Source organism: Orussus abietinus, unplaced genomic scaffold (assembly GCF_000612105.2).
Source record: "Orussus abietinus isolate OABI.00-Male unplaced genomic scaffold, Oabi_2.0 scaffold34, whole genome shotgun sequence".
Lineage (NCBI taxonomy): Eukaryota > Metazoa > Arthropoda > Insecta > Hymenoptera > Orussidae > Orussus > Orussus abietinus.
Genome location: NW_019394290.1, coordinates 928,851 through 943,768, shown reverse-complemented (window position 1 = coordinate 943,768; position 14,918 = coordinate 928,851). Strand labels below are relative to the sequence as shown.

Here is a 14,918-nt window from a genome sequence, read left to right as displayed (position 1 = left end):
CATTCTTTCTTTATCTTACACTCAAACTCGCCTTTCTATAGTGAGATATCGTTGGCTAATACGTGCGATCTCTCTTTTACCCTCATTTCTCGTTTGTTAGCCAACTTTTAGAGCATCAAGCGCTAGCATAGGATCTGGGCTTCTATGGGTCAATCGTGCAATTAGGACTTATTGATTTATTTAGTTCCATCGCATTTCATTTTAATCGTACAATAGGGTTTAAATTAATCGATAAGGTTTCTCTATGTACATTAATTTAATCACGTTCCAGCGAACATTGGGCTAGAAAAAATTAATTTTGTCCGCGACGTAACGTTTCGAGTAGAAGGCTATAACTCCCCACCAGCTTGGGACGCTCTCTTCGGTTTTCTCTGGCCATTTTTTTTCTCTCCGCAGAAACAAGCTTGTTTCTGCGCGTCGATAAAGCTCTTACAGCCAAGCGCCGTAGTACCGGCAAAGAGAACTTTAGCAGCCGCTTTACAAGTATTGACGATGGTGACGCCAGTGTCGACGTAACCTTCGCAGTACTTGTAGAGGCACCTCTTGAATTCCAAATCACACTTCTCCTTATCCGAGTTGCAAGTATCGTAGCAGATGTCGTGAGCGTCGCAACACTTGGTCATTTCTGCTAGAGGAAGGTATTCTTGATTGATCTGAAGACCCAAGAAATTATTTGAAACGAATTGATCGTTAATTGATTCCTTTTCGCGGGACTTTGGATTTTCCCAAAAAATTACCTGGATACCGAGCGAGCCACAGCCATCGCTCCGAGGTCGATGATTCCAGTCGGGTTTCGGCGAGATGCCTGAAACGTTTAAAAATGGCGGGTTCAGCGAAAACGGATCGACGACCAATCGAATTTTTTGTAAAAGAACTCGTCGCGTAGAAAAACGCGAAGAGTCTCTTCCAGGCGTGAGACGTATCGCATGAATGTAGGGGCCAAATCATCGAGATGACGCGTTGCGGAATCTTTGCGTTTCTCCACGGCGAACGAGATTCCATGAGGTGCAGTCTCACCCGTCGGACACTGGAAAACGCAGGATTCCTCGACGGCAGCGTCGAACACCTCGTGGATATCCTTGATCTTCCTGGCAACCGTCATGGCGTTCTGGAAGAAGTCGTCGAATACGGACTCGGCTGTGAGGACGGCATCGCGCAGATTCGAGAGAAGTCCTGCTCCGTAACCTGACCAGGCGTAAGCCAGGAAGGTCAGGACGTAGACCAAGACTTTCCTGTAGCGAGACCAATCCATCCTCCAACTTCCGAGGACTGGCTCACTGGTCGCGATATTTTTAGATCTTCCGAATCTCTGTCAGACGTTATCGGACACGCGGTTAATCCGCATAGGTCGTTGGCCTGACCAATCCTAACCTTGTATTTCTCCTATTAAATAATTCAATGGACCATTCAAGATCCATGGCGAAATTTGCGGTTAACTGAAGCAGCGATTGATACAAAATAATTTATTGGATACCAATATTGAGAATCGAAATTTAATGATTTTGCAAAACAAACCGAATGTTTAGCGGCTTGGACATAAAGGGTATTGGAATTTTAATCGATATAAACACTTCGATGCACCTAGTGCTATTTAACTCATTGGTCTTATGATTTTAAGGATTTATTTAAATTCATATCGTTATCTTAGAGATAAAATTTAAAATTCTTACAGAACGGAGTTGCTAATGACGTCGATGTATTATAATTGGGATTGAAGTTTTAATTTCTATACGTACCGCCACATTTTATATAATCGGTAGTACCTTGAACCATTCGTTTGATAAGCAAAGAAAATTTGTACATACTTTTTTTACCCATGTAAAAGTAACGAATGCATTCGATTACATGCAACAGTTTTTTTAAAACTTTTTTTCTAGTTCACCACTATTGTACAAACTTTTAACGTCGGATCCGCCACCTAAGCAAATTCCTTTAACGAAAACTCTAGGAACAGTTCGTGCTCCGGTCATTTCTCCAAGAATATTTTGGATCTCGTCTCCGTCGTCTCTTTCATCCAACTCGATAGCCGTAAACTTTTTGTTTATCTTACCAAAAATCTGTAAAATGATATCAATGTAGTGATAAAATGTAAATGCAATGGTATCAGCTGTTTTGCAGATTAAAAAATCATCGAACGTACTTCCTTGGCCATTTTGCAGTAAGGACAATGGGTCTTGGAAAATATGACTACGGTATCCGAAGCAATTAATTGATCGATCAGTTCCCTTGTTGCTGGCATCGTGGCTTTCTTTACACTGGAAACTGAACCCATTATCTGAATTCATTATCAAATAACCATTTATCTCTTACACGATCGATATTAAATTTCAATTTTTTATCAATTAGGAAGAATCGGATACATGTTATTTATAATTTCAAATTGGAAAGATTTGATTTCTACTTATTCTATTGAGAAAAATAAAGTGAACTAACACAAAAATGTGAACGAGGTGTAGAAGTAGTTGAAAAATCAAGAGAAACACTTAGCACGACTGTCACCTGTTACGATCGGATTTGCACCGGACGATGTTACAAAGCGTAAGGCGTGATTTTCCGGATCAGTCGTAAGCGGATGTCCTTGAGGAGATAGCGTGACGTGCGAGCTTCTCTTGAAAGATACGGACTCTTCGGGTTAAAAAGAAATAGCCGAAACTCGCTTGAATGAAGGATTTTCTCCCGATTTTCTCAAGTTTACGCGGTTGCTTAACTAAATTGAAAGAAACGTCGTGTCAAGGAAGTTCCGAGCAGAGAAAATGTATTCTTTGTCGCGTTCCCAGAAACGATGCATCAAGTAGTTGGTTTGAATCAGAGATGGCGCGTCGTCCTTCGTCCCGCTATTGAAACCAACTCGGGAACCATAAATATCTACAGTAATAACGGCGGTCACATCGCAGAAAGTTTCGTAGCTGTGCTCTTCAAACCGTGGCTACTTTTATCTTTTCTCTACTCGTGACGAAGAGTGGTAAAGAAGGCTGATGAAGATAATAACAACGTCTAAATTACCCACCGATGATTCAGGAGGTTTCTGGTTCTTTGCGCCGATGGCGCCTTTTTCGCTCCAATCTGGAACTACCATGTTAAAATAAGCGGGCTATTTAAAATACAGAATCTACATAAGCGGCTTTCTCACCAAATTTTTATTTTCGAAATAAGTTATTAATAATATTCTACGCGGAATAGGTGAGTTAGGGAATCGGAATGACCCTATTGAGATAATTTATAAATTTTTTTAAGATAACCGATGCAAACGTATTCTATCGTTTGTCAATGTGGTAATCAAACCGTTGCAACCCAGAATCTTCAAGGAGATTTTTCTCACCTTCAATAACGCGTCGTTGAGATTTTAAACAGATCTCCAAATAATGTTTTAATATAAAAGACGGATAAAAGTGTAGTTCTTAGAATAATTATGACACACACTTAGATGATTATGTTATCACCGGTTTGTTTCCGCTGGATGCCGCAGTATCCTCTAAAGCAGTCTCACTTAGTCTTCCGTGACTTTTACACCCTAAAAATGCTCGGTTTAATTATAATCTAGGCGTAATAACATTCAGAAATAATGGAATCGTGCGGGTTAATTTTATTTGCAATTTTGCAGTCGTGCCTCTTGGTTCTTGCCCAGCAAAAAGACCAGGAATCTTTCTGCGCCCTTCGGCAGAATTGCAAAAGCTGCATTCAGACTCCGCAATGTGTTTGGTGTTCCGCTTCGGTAATTAATAACAGATTATTTTATACTTTACTGGTCGGAGATGGAAAGAAATATATATAAAAGGACACATTACGAACTTTGTCCAGGGATCTGGATTGTCCAGAGGACCCATCGGGCGTTGCGTGACTAGAGAAAAATTTGAAAAGGAAAAGGACCTTTGGTGCTCTAACGAAATGGTGATACAAGAAGCTAGCACAATGAATGTTTTGGATAGTAAACCCTTAATGAACGCGAAGGGACGAGAGCCCGTTCAAATTCAGCCCCAAAGGATTCGTCTTCGTCTCAGACTCGGTCCGATATTTATGTTGTCCAAGTATAATGCTTCGTCGTCGGAGCAGGAACCGAATCGTTTAATTAAATGCCTAATTATTTTAGGAGAGGAGTCCCGCATCGAAGTCAAGTACAGCCAGGCAGAGGATTATCCGGTTGACCTGTATTACCTGATGGATCTCTCGGCATCCATGGAGAAATACAAGGACCAACTTTCGGAGCTCGGTTTCCGACTTGCCGAGGCCATGAGCAAGTTAACGTCGAATTTCCGCCTCGGTTTTGGCAGCTTCGTCGACAAAGTCGTGCTGCCCATGACCTACAGGTCCAAGGACAGGTGAAGTTCTTGGTTAAATTCTTATTTGGCGGTCGTCATCGATCCATTAACCATTTTTTTTTTTCCTTTTATTTTTTAGAGTGACCCATCAGTGTATTTTAAGCAGTGGGAAACCGTGTGCACCGCCTTATGGATATAAAAATCAGATGCCTTTGACGGAGAACGTTGCGCTTTTCAAGGTCTCGTGCGATCAAGTGATCCAAAATATACGTCTTCGCATTGGCCTTCGCGCTGCAATTCCGACGAACAGGGATTTATATTGATTTCGTTATTTAACAGCAACGGGTAAAGGATGCGCCCGTTTCCGGGAATCTGGATGCACCGGAAGGTGGTCTGGACGCAATGATGCAGGCAATGGTGTGCGCCAAAGAAATTGGATGGAGGGAAAAGGCTCGCCATCTGCTCGTCTTTTCCACGGACGCGGGTTTTCACATAGCCGGCGATGGAAGGGTGGGCTTGTAATGATTTTCCAAAATCGACGAAGAACGGAGCGATTTTTCGAAATGCCAACATTGTCACTATTTCCAGCTCGCTGGAATAATCGAGCCGAACGACGGTCTCTGCCACTTGGACACGGAAGGATTTTACAATTACTCCCTTCTTCAGGATTATCCTTCGATCTCTCAAGTAGGCCGCAGATAAAAGTGCTAGAATCGGAAAGAAAACTAGTCGAATCGAATCGTTCCCGGGTAAATATTAAAACTACAATACTCTCGATTGTAAACGTTTCCAGGTCAATAGGAAAGCTCGGGAGAACAACGTCAACGTCATCTTTGCCGTTCCGAATTATGAAAATGAGACTTATCAACTTTTGAGTCAACGAATCAGCGGATCAGCCATCGGACTTCTTGAGAAAGATTCAAAAAACGTCGTTGCTCTAGTTAGCGGGGAATACGAGGTATCGCATCGCAAACGATCATCTGCATTATGAAGAATTGGATACATTTGGAACACTCAAATATTACAATTATTATGCATACATCTTAACAGAAACTCGTGAATTCCGTTACCATGACTGACAATGCTCCTCGACTGATCGACATTAAATATTATTCGAAATGTCTTAACGCATATGGAGAATTAAAGGAGCGGAAGGAATGCGGCGGACTTCGCGTTGAAGACGTCGTGAAATTCGAAGTCGCCCTGAAGGTTCCGAACTACGTATCGATTAATTGAGAAATTAATTGTTTACGTGAATAATGAATTGTCTTGTATATCAGGCTACCGAGTGTCCAGATAATTCGAAAGAATGGACGCAAATCGTGCAAATAAAGCCCGAAGGAATCAGCGAAAGTCTCGTCATCGAGGTGGAGGTCATCTGCGACTGCCCCTGCGCTCGTCCAGGACATCCCGTAAGGACGTCTCAGAGAAAGGATAAGAAATTTGTTAAATAATCTCGAAGAAGGCAGGACTTCGGAATATTCCTTTTAACTGAAAATCAATAATTAGTTAGGTGGTAATAACGAGGAAACGATATTTGATTGGGTATGAAAGGGGAGCGATGTGACGTTAAATAGAAAACGCGTTTGTAGCATTGAAAATTGGTTTCAGGGGTATATTCCGGACGCGGAGGAGTGCAAAGGAAATGGAACGATGATCTGCGGCGTGTGCTCCTGCAGCGAGGGGTTCTACGGGAAACAGTGCGAGTGCAAAGTCTCCGATGTCAAAGAGGAAAAAAGTAGCGTCATTGAAGATTGCAAACCGAGTAACGAGACCGACGAGATTTGCAGTGGTCGCGGGACTTGCAAGTGCGGAGTTTGCGATTGCGTAAAAAGAGTGAATCCTCAAGAAATGTTCTACGGGAAGTATTGCGAGTGCGACAATTTCTCCTGCAAACGCAGCGGCGGACTGGTTGGTTTCGAAAGTGACCTCAGATTTTTCAAATTATATTGCTGCTTCCATTTTTTGTAGGTCTGTGGGGGACGTGGAAAGTGCGAATGCGGAACATGTAATTGTCTTCCCAGCTGGGGCGGGGAAACTTGCGATTGTAAAGAAACAAATAGCACTTGTACACTTCCGGGAGAAGATGCAGAAATCTGCAGTGGAAGAGGAGACTGCATTTGCGGGACTTGCCATTGCCACGAGAAGGACAAAATTCGATACTCCGGGCAATATTGCGAGGAATGCCCAGTAAGATATAATTAATATAAATAGTATAGAAATAAGGAAATATCCCGTGAAAAATCATAAAACAGAGTAAACGGATTATAGGACATTATTTCTTGCAGACGTGTCCTGGAAAACGATGCGAGGAATTGAAGGACTGCGTCGAGTGCAAGGCTTACAAAAGCGGACCTTTGGCAATAAATCGGGAATGCGATTCCTGTCTTCACCAGGTTGACATTGTAAGGGCTAACTTTAGGACTCATTTATCTTGAATAAACGTAAAAGATGGTTTCATAAATTACGCTTTCCAGACTGACAAAATCGAGGACGATCCTACGGCGGTTGATTACGCGAACGCTCATATCTGTCGTGCTCCCGCAGAAGGGGGATGCACTTTTGCATTTAAATATGAACATTACAGAGGTGGAACAGGGGGGGATATCAAGATATTTAAAATTACGGCTCAGAAGAAGAAAGATTGTCCCGTTCCGGTCAACGTTCTAGGTACTTTCCTGCGTCGCTAGCAAAATAAGCGGTTACCGTTGCAACGATCGAACGATCGATATTAAAATTTATTTATTTATTTTAAGGGGTCGCGGTAGGAGTCATCATCGGCACGGTGATTCTTGGTTTCCTGATTCTTTTGGTATGGAAGATCCTCACTACGATCCACGACAGAAGAGAATATGCCAAGTTCGAGAGACAACGCGCGTTGGCAAAATGGGACAGAGTAAAGCCGGCTACTAAACTAATTTTCAATCTGCGCTCTACCTTGGTTAATTAGAATTAATCCGAAATATTTTCTATCCTTTATCTTTCAGGGGGACAATCCACTGTACAAGCAGGCGACGTCAACTTTCAAGAATCCGACGTTCAGTGAATATTCCAAAATGGATAACAATTAAAGAAGAGAAGAACCCTTGGATATTTCTGCATCCTTGCAATGCAAATGAAGTACTTTGTATTCGTTGACGCGGAAAGAGAAAAAATGTTTTCCGTGATAATTTAAAGCTACAAAAAAACAGATACGATACTTAATTTTTCGAGGAACGTGTTTCCATCGATTCGTGGGATTTTTGCATGCTCGGAATTTAGGTACCGAGTTCCCAAAGGGAAATACATTTGTTTAGGGTGAAGCGCATGTCGCGAATTTTCTTTCGGGGGTCATGCGGCTTTGAAAGAAAGGACCTACGTCGTCTCGATACCACCGCTCGGAGAGATGGTCATCGCGCTATTTCGGCCGTTTTACGATTGCGCGCGTATCGTGCGGAGAACCTGTACTTAGTTCGCGAACGACGGGCCGAAGGGGGAGCATCATTTGCAGGAGGCTTCATCGGGAACCGGGGCCCGGCAACTAGCGCCGGGAGAACGGGACGAACTAACCGGTCGTTTAATTGTCGCGTAATGCGACGGCCAATCGGCACCGCGAATCCTTTCCGTTCGATCTCCCTACCCGGGGATCGTTTCCGCGGGGAGAGGCCGTCGCCCAAAGGTGGAGACGACGTCGACCCTATCGGTTCGACGGGGCGTCGATTACGAAACGAACGATGCAAGGTAAGCGCGACGTTTTATCGCGCCTCTTAATATCCAACGTCTTCGATCGCCCGGCCCGTATCCTTCCGGTCGTTTAGTCGAGTTATTCGCGCGTCGGGGGAAGGCGGAAACGGCTCGATGCGACGTCGCGAGGCTTATTCGTTTTAAAACTCGCGATCCAGCCGATGGACGGCCGACCCGCTCGAAATAAAATCAGCGGGCCGTCACCCTTAAATCAAGGAGAATTTCGACCGAACGCGGCCAAAGTAGCGAGCGATTATCGATCCCGGTCTCCGGCGATTGTTTTCGGGCCTCGTTTCGCGGCCCTAAGCTCGATCGTTTCGCACACCCCGGCCCGTTCGGGGCAGCTCGTAAGGCGATCGTAAATTCGTCACCATCCGGCTCCTACCGCGGGGCCTGCGGCCGGGCCACGCTTTCTCGTCCTCTCTCGTCCGACCCGAGCTTAAAGCTCTACCCACATGAGAAAGTGTCCCTTTCCGGAACCTCTTCGGGTCTCCTCGACCGCTTTTCCTTTCTTCCTCTACGGTCTATTTCGTTTGATCTCGGAAGGGCTCGACGGAGGTTCCCGGCCGGTCCTGGCGAAAGCGTCGAAAGCGTCGAAAGCGTCGAAAACGTCGCAAAGTCGTTAAGGGGTCTCGTGATCGGGCCTTAAGAGCACCCCCGGAGCCTCCGTCTCGCAACCGCGGACGGCCGGCCGCGGCGCTCCGCACTAAATCACCGCCGCGCGTCCGTTTCTTTACTTTGCGCAGATTTTATTGATTATTTTACGGCCAGGAACATTGTAAATCTCTTCATCCCATGTCGAGGGGCCCCGGGAGTGCGGAGCCTCCGCTGGGCTCCCATAGCGCCAATTATGCGAGCCGAAGGAACATTGTTACCATATTCGGGGCGAGCGCGGGAGAGAGACCCGTCGCGAATTCGCCGGGTCGTCCGCTCGCGAGAACAAAGGCGACCCGAGTCGAGTCCCCGCTCGTCAATGGGTCCGCGACGATGAATAATTATTCTTCCCGGGACCCGGGGCCCGACCCTTTACGAGCGAGCCTCGTGGCGAGAAGCGATAGCTCCGGCGGAGCGAGCGGGTCTTTACTCGATTTGATTTACGCGCCGGCGCGGCGAGTTGGCGAGCGGCCCTTTTAGTTTGTAGAACAATGTTGTCCGGTGCGCGGTCGCTAATGGTTGCCGCCGGGGCCTTAATTATAACCAAATACGGCCCAATCAGCCCCTGTGCCCGCGGGTCCGCTTGCCCACCCTATGCCGGCAACGGCCGGCAACCGCCGGCAACCGCCGCGCCGTTGATGCTTCGGTGCCGAGCCTCGTTAGCGGGGGTCCGTAAATCAAACCGCAGGGGTGCCAACCGCTAATACTCCCTGCCCCTGGTCCGGACTTGCGCCAACCGCGGTAAACGCTCGAGATACCTCATCGGTAATGAGTTCGTTAAATGGATCGATATCGCGTACCTACGTGCCCTAGCGGCGCTCGCGGCGCTCGCGGCGCTCGCGGCGATCGCGACGCCGCCGGGAAAAATCGCAACTACGCCGGGAACGCGAGCGAACGTCGCGTCCGAGATCGCAGTCTTCGCGAGGCGGTGGTTGCGTCGTTTCCGAAAACCACCGAAAAGTGTCGGAATTCGGTGGCACCCGGCGGCCCAGGAAGGAACGCGGTCGGCCTCGACGCTACGAACGCCAACAGGTTAGAACGCGTTGCGAGCAACGCAAATCGTAGCGGGAGCGAAAAATCCTTTAACGGGAAGTCGCACGAGAGCCGGCCATGATTCGCCTAGAAATTCCCGCCGCGAGCCGGTCCGCTCTTCGCTTTACTTCTGGTCCGGCGGATAATTAATGGAGCCGGTAATGAGCTGATTATTATTAATAATATTTAGCCGGGGTTAAGCCCAGGCAACCCTGGAGTCTCGGAGCCGCGGAACTCCCCGTTAATTGAATCTGCCAATCACGGTAACGAGCGCGAGCGCCAGCGCCGACCGGCGGCGGTCGCCGGAACCGCGGGCCTCTCTCTCTCCCTCTCTGCCCCGCGCATTAAGCTAACTCGCCGGATAAACTCGCGCGCCGGAGAAAAGGAACGATTAAAAGAGCCCCGATAACATGTTTTCGTGGGCCCTCGTAAACCCGCCGGCGGTCCCTCGAGAATCGATCGGGAAATCGGGGGGACCGGTCCGCGCTCCGCTCGCCCTCGACGCTACGAGTCGTCGCCTCGAAAGGGAGTTTTTCTTGCGAGTGGAGCGCGGAAGTGGGCATTTCGTTCAGGCGCCACGGGGCAATAAAGGTAATCGGAATCGGAGGGAAACGTTGAGGTATTTTCAGGGTCGGCCGGGATCCCTCGCCTTATCGTACCTTGGCCCGTCGCGGCACGTCAGGAACCTCTTCGACGAGGTGCGGAAGATGGATGCGTTTACTTATTGCAACGCGGCCCGAGTGGTATAAGTAGCGATGATAAGCTGACGTTGGACAAATGTTCACTCTCCGCCGGAAGATAAGGACTCGTCAGGGTGCATTCCGTAATGACTCACCCGAGGACCCTTTCGAGGATGCCACGACCGGCGCGGACCGATCCCGATTTCGGTTCGGTTTCGAACGGCTGGATCACCCGCGGACACCCGTAACGCGAAAAGAAGCGAGAAAAACGACAACGAGCGTCGCGATATTTCCGTCCTTTGGCGGGCGGAATTTCCCGCGGCCTCGACGCGGAGCGGGTCCTCTCGCCGCATCCTCGAGAAGGTGGCGAGCGCTCCCCGGCTCGGCCCGGCGAACGAGCGAGTTGCGAAACTCGATTCGTTCCGACTAATGACGCTCACCGAGTGACGAGGACCTTAATAAGGAGTAAATTAGGAGAAGGGATCCTTTCAGGGTCGGCGCATGTAACCGCGATTATTATTCCGAGGTAGGGCATTCTCTCTCTCTCCCTCGAGTCATTCCCAGGTCCGCACTCAGCCTCGCGCGGTTCTCATTCTTTTTCGTCACGCGTATACGTGCACGCGCGTACTCTTTCGTTCTCGGTATCGAGTGTCTCGAGTATCCGCATTTCTCGTCCCGCCTTAAAAAGGACGCGAGGCCTTGAATCTTAAGTGTACCTAATATCACTTACGGACCCCTCCCTCTCGAGAAGAGATTGGCCGCGGGGAAATAAAATGTTGCAATACCGCGAGGGTCCTCCGCGTAATTGCAGCCGCGGGAGAAATACGGAGTCGCGATATTCTCCGGGCAAATAATTATTTGTATTTTTTGCTACGTAATTCTCGCCCCGCATCCGCGCGGAACGGCGGTCCTCCTCCGATCGGAAAAGGCCCCCGAAGAAATACCGTCCGGGAGAAGGCACGGTGGAGAAACGGTACGGGGAAAACTCGTTTCTCCCGACGCCCCGGCGTAATCTCGCTCGGAGGAATTAATAGATTAGCGAGGGGCACGTCTCCTCTTAATTCCATCCCATTACGGGATCGGTCCGCGGCGCGAGGCGGTCCCGACCGATTACGGAAGATGGCCGAAATCACCGTGGACCGCGGAATTAGGCCGAATTATCCTCCCCGATGGGCCGCGCGCAATTTCTGCATCCCGGCGCATCCCGGCGCATCCCGGCGCATCCCTTCGACGGAGGGAGGAGGACCCCTTTTTTCCTCCCTTGGGGAGTACTCGCCGAGTAATCGCTACCGCTCGAAGCCCTATCGTTACGGGTGTCGGTCGAACGAGACGCTGCGTAAACAGCGAGCTCCTTCGCCTTTTATTCCTATCTCGTATCGATAATTATAATTGCGAACGCGCACATTTTCTCGAGTCGAGGAAACCGATAATTTCGTGGGCACGACGAGGCGAGCCCGGCTACCGAGCGGCAGGGGAAACGAACGAAAGCGAGGATCTCTGTCGCCCGCGGGGGCGGAGCGAGGTCATTTCCTCTCGGGACCTTGGAAGACGAAATAGGCGAGTCCCCGAGGGTGGCGGGCCAATTTTCTCGGGCCCGCCACCTATTCGCGCCCCCCGCGGAGCCTCGCCGCGCGGTCGGCCGCGTATCGCGAAAAGGCTCGCGGATGAGAAACGGCGAGTCGCATGCCCGGAGCAGGAGGTCCGAATGGGCCAATAATTTTCGAAGGTTATGTTTAAAGATAAAGGACGGAGAGGTACTTTGCGTTACGACGCGACACGCGGCTCTATGACTTTAGGCGGGTTCCCTGATGCACGACTGTCGTTCCCATTCAAATGCCCCCGCCCCTGCACGCGGGCCGGGCCCAAGGGCTTTTCGCCGATGATTCACGGCCGGGCCGAGTCCCCGAGTCCCCGTCGATGCCGTCCCCTTACCGCTTTCGCTAAATTCGTCCTTTTAACGGGTAACCGTCGACCTCGGGGACCTCGTTCGATCTGGTCTACCTTGAACCGCGGCGGTCGGCCTCCTCGTTCCGATTTCCTCCGAGCCGATTCCGCGACGGGTCCCCGTCCCGCTCGACGTCCGATAATTGGGTCTAATTCGATAACTCGCGCCTCCCCGCGTCGGCGCCGCCGTTCCGGCCAGGAAACTCGGGACATCCCGTGGATATCGAGCTCGGGGAAGATTTATCGGGGCCCGCCGAAATTATACCGATGGCTCTCTTCCCCCCGTTTATTTATTTCCCAGACGGTGGTTCCTCGCGGCCTTCCGGGGGTCCCGGGGGCCCCGGGGATGTCCGCCGATAACCAACGGGGACGCGTTATTTATGCGTTTGGTGAGGCGACGCGGCGTGTGGGTGTCGAAACCTGGTGCGCGCCCCGGGAGCTCGCCCGCTTTCGGGACGCGTCGGTCGAAGGTGCCGCCCGGATCGTCCGCGGAAAAGGTCTCGGCGGCCGCGCCCGTCTCGGGGGCGAGAGTCTAGGAAGGCACGAGGTCGTTTCGAAAAAGTCCGGGCCCGCGGTCGTAACGGGGAATATTTACGATCCGAGGAGCGAAACGTTTATGCTCGTGCCCGTTGCGTGGCCGCGCTAACGCGAGGCGACTGCGAGATTCGGTTAACTTTGTCTTTGGGCGGCGGACGCGAGCCTCGGGAAGTCCTCGGGAAGTCCTCGGGAAGTCCTCGGGACGTCCTCGGGATGTCCTCGGGAAGGTCCCCGCGAGCCGTAAATCGATCGGCCCGAGTCCTACCTACCGGGCTTCCCCGTCCGAGGAGGACCCGGACGTCTTCCCGACGGTTCGGCTCCGTCCGAGCTGGGTTCCCGGCCCCGGGGAAGATATACGCCGGTCGTTCCGTGGTTTCGATCAGTCGTATCTCATCGTAATTAACTCGGTTACGGCGAGCTCGAGGAGACGAGGCGAACGGTCCCTCTCGCGCCTCCTCGCGGGGGAATATTAAGAGGCTCGCGGGTCCCTCTTATGAATACGGGATGAGAGACCGAGCCGGGCCGGAAAGTTTCCTTTCCGTAATAAATTGGGGCGCAATCGTAAAGGGTCTCGGGCTCCGTCGAGGGCGGGGGCACGGGCGCGGGGGACGGGAAAAGCATTTTATTAAAAGCGGGGCGAAAGGAGGTCCGGCCTCCGAAAACGCCGGGGTCCGGTCGTTAAGCCGGATAAAGGATGCGAATATTATGCCCGAAGGTCTACGAAGGCCTTTGGCCGTCGATCAGCTGGGTAGACGACGCGAGATGGAGGCGTGGACGTCGCAAATCAGGCCCGAACGCGCTCGCGGATAGATTAATTATTGAAATACGACGAGGGGCCGGGCCCGAGGACTCGCAGCGCGTTTTCGGAAATTCCCGCCATTTCCGATCGGAGGCTCCCTGCCGCCCGTCGTTATTTACGAGGTCCTCCGGGCCCGGACCCGCCTCGGGAGCAGAAGCGGTCGGCGGGAATCCTAATTCGATTAAGCCGAGCCGTTATTTGGCTGCCAATCGAGGTCGGAGGGCGCGAGGTCGATTCGCGGGATTCTCGGGATTCCTCTCGGCTCGCCTCCTGGTGCACTCCGCGGGGGTTCCCTCTCGAATAGGATAAAGGACACACGGAGTGTTGGGACGCGGGTCCCTGGACCGTTAACCCTCGACTTTACGACGACGTACGCGTTGCACGGGCCCGGCTAAGCCCGTAATTTGATAATATAGGGTTATGGCGGCGCCAAGCGAGGCCCCTTTGAATCCATAACATTGTTTATTCCTATTAGGGCCGACCTATCGGGCCCGGGATATTTTACTCGGACGGAGGTGCGCCGGTCCCTCGATGCCGGAGGACGCAACGGCAACTTCATTAGGCGGCCGCGACCGAGAACGCTCCGGTTTCCGCGGTTCCTTAAACTCTCGAGGGACCCATTCGGAAGATGTCGTGCCCTCGTGGCGAGATCCGACCCGGGCAGGCCGAGAGAAGGGCCGGCATCCTTGTTGCTCCTGCTGGCTGTCAGCGAGACGTTGAAATATCGCCCTGCCCAACTGGTATCCAATAATTAGTTTACTCCTCATTACGGTTAGCCCGCGTTATTAGGCGCTCCGGGTCGGAGAGCGACGGCTCGCAGCGGGGGGAGGAGGAAGGCCCCCGGGGAAAAATAAAACTCTAATTAACCGGACGTTTAGGGATAGTCGACCGCTCGACTCTCGTCCACGCCCAGCCGAAGGATCCACTCGAGGATCGTTCTCCGCGCCCGCGACGTCCGAAGTCGTCTTCGGATCCGATACCGGTCCCCCTTCCGCCGGGTAATTAATAGGCAGCTAATTGCGAGACGAGCACGGCCGATTTATGTCGATTGCTCGCGCTAAATGGCGATTGAATCGTTAAAAGCGCACGCTCGCAAATGCGCAGTTTGTATGCGAGTCGCGCGCGAGGACGCGTCGACGTGTCGGAGATTCTTGCGTGACTTTCATCGGGGCGGATAGCGAGAGAAAAGTGGCTCCTCGATTTTCTCCGACCGCTCCCGATATGGCTTAACGATCGCGTTAAGCCGCTATTTTATCGAGTAAATGCGCCTTTCGAGTACCGGCGAGTACTCTT

The 14,918-nt window shown here is 50.8% G+C and overlaps 3 protein-coding genes across 11 annotated transcripts; 1 reads left to right on the top strand and 2 right to left on the bottom strand.

Moving 5' to 3' along the window:
* Window positions 1-175: 175 nt before the first annotated feature.
* On the bottom strand, window positions 176-1,492 carry LOC105696334 (group XIIA secretory phospholipase A2). Its single transcript, XM_012418736.2, has 3 exons — window positions 1,018-1,492; window positions 738-805; window positions 176-653 (listed from the first exon to the last, which is right to left on the bottom strand). The coding sequence occupies exons 1-3, from the start codon at window positions 1,250-1,252 to the stop codon at window positions 330-332; spliced, it is 627 nt and encodes a 208-aa protein (XP_012274159.1). The 5' UTR covers window positions 1,253-1,492; the 3' UTR covers window positions 176-329.
* Window positions 1,493-1,605: 113 nt separating this feature from the next.
* Window positions 1,606-2,779, bottom strand: LOC105696335 (glutaredoxin-C4-like). 6 transcript variants are annotated; one of them, XM_012418737.2, is made up of 3 exons: window positions 2,434-2,779; window positions 2,141-2,275; window positions 1,606-2,057 (listed from the first exon to the last, which is right to left on the bottom strand). In XM_012418737.2, exons 2-3 carry the CDS (start codon window positions 2,270-2,272, stop codon window positions 1,860-1,862), a joined length of 330 nt encoding a protein of 109 aa, XP_012274160.1. In that variant the 5' UTR covers window positions 2,273-2,275; window positions 2,434-2,779; the 3' UTR covers window positions 1,606-1,859. The 6 variants fall into 6 exon arrangements, with proteins under 6 accessions (XP_012274160.1, XP_012274162.1, XP_012274165.1 ...); XM_012418739.2 differs by having other exon boundaries at window positions 2,500-2,779; XM_012418742.2 differs by having other exon boundaries at window positions 2,141-2,255; window positions 2,434-2,778.
* Window positions 2,780-2,902: 123 nt separating this feature from the next.
* On the top strand, window positions 2,903-7,481 carry LOC105696332 (integrin beta-PS). 4 transcript variants are annotated; one of them, XM_012418734.2, is made up of 16 exons: window positions 2,903-3,021; window positions 3,602-3,712; window positions 3,799-4,003; window positions 4,088-4,316; window positions 4,396-4,495; window positions 4,596-4,766; window positions 4,845-4,943; window positions 5,050-5,214; window positions 5,307-5,465; window positions 5,537-5,668; window positions 5,868-6,167; window positions 6,228-6,446; window positions 6,545-6,661; window positions 6,734-6,926; window positions 7,013-7,152; window positions 7,244-7,481. In XM_012418734.2, exons 1-16 carry the CDS (start codon window positions 3,010-3,012, stop codon window positions 7,325-7,327), a joined length of 2,436 nt encoding a protein of 811 aa, XP_012274157.1. In that variant the 5' UTR covers window positions 2,903-3,009; the 3' UTR covers window positions 7,328-7,481. The 4 variants fall into 4 exon arrangements, 3 of the variants coding, with proteins under 3 accessions (XP_012274157.1, XP_012274156.1, XP_012274158.1); XM_012418733.1 differs by lacking the exon at window positions 2,903-3,021 and having other exon boundaries at window positions 3,497-3,712; XM_012418735.1 differs by lacking the exons at window positions 2,903-3,021; window positions 4,845-4,943 and having other exon boundaries at window positions 3,497-3,712.
* The last annotated feature ends 7,437 nt before the right edge of the window (window positions 7,482-14,918 follow it).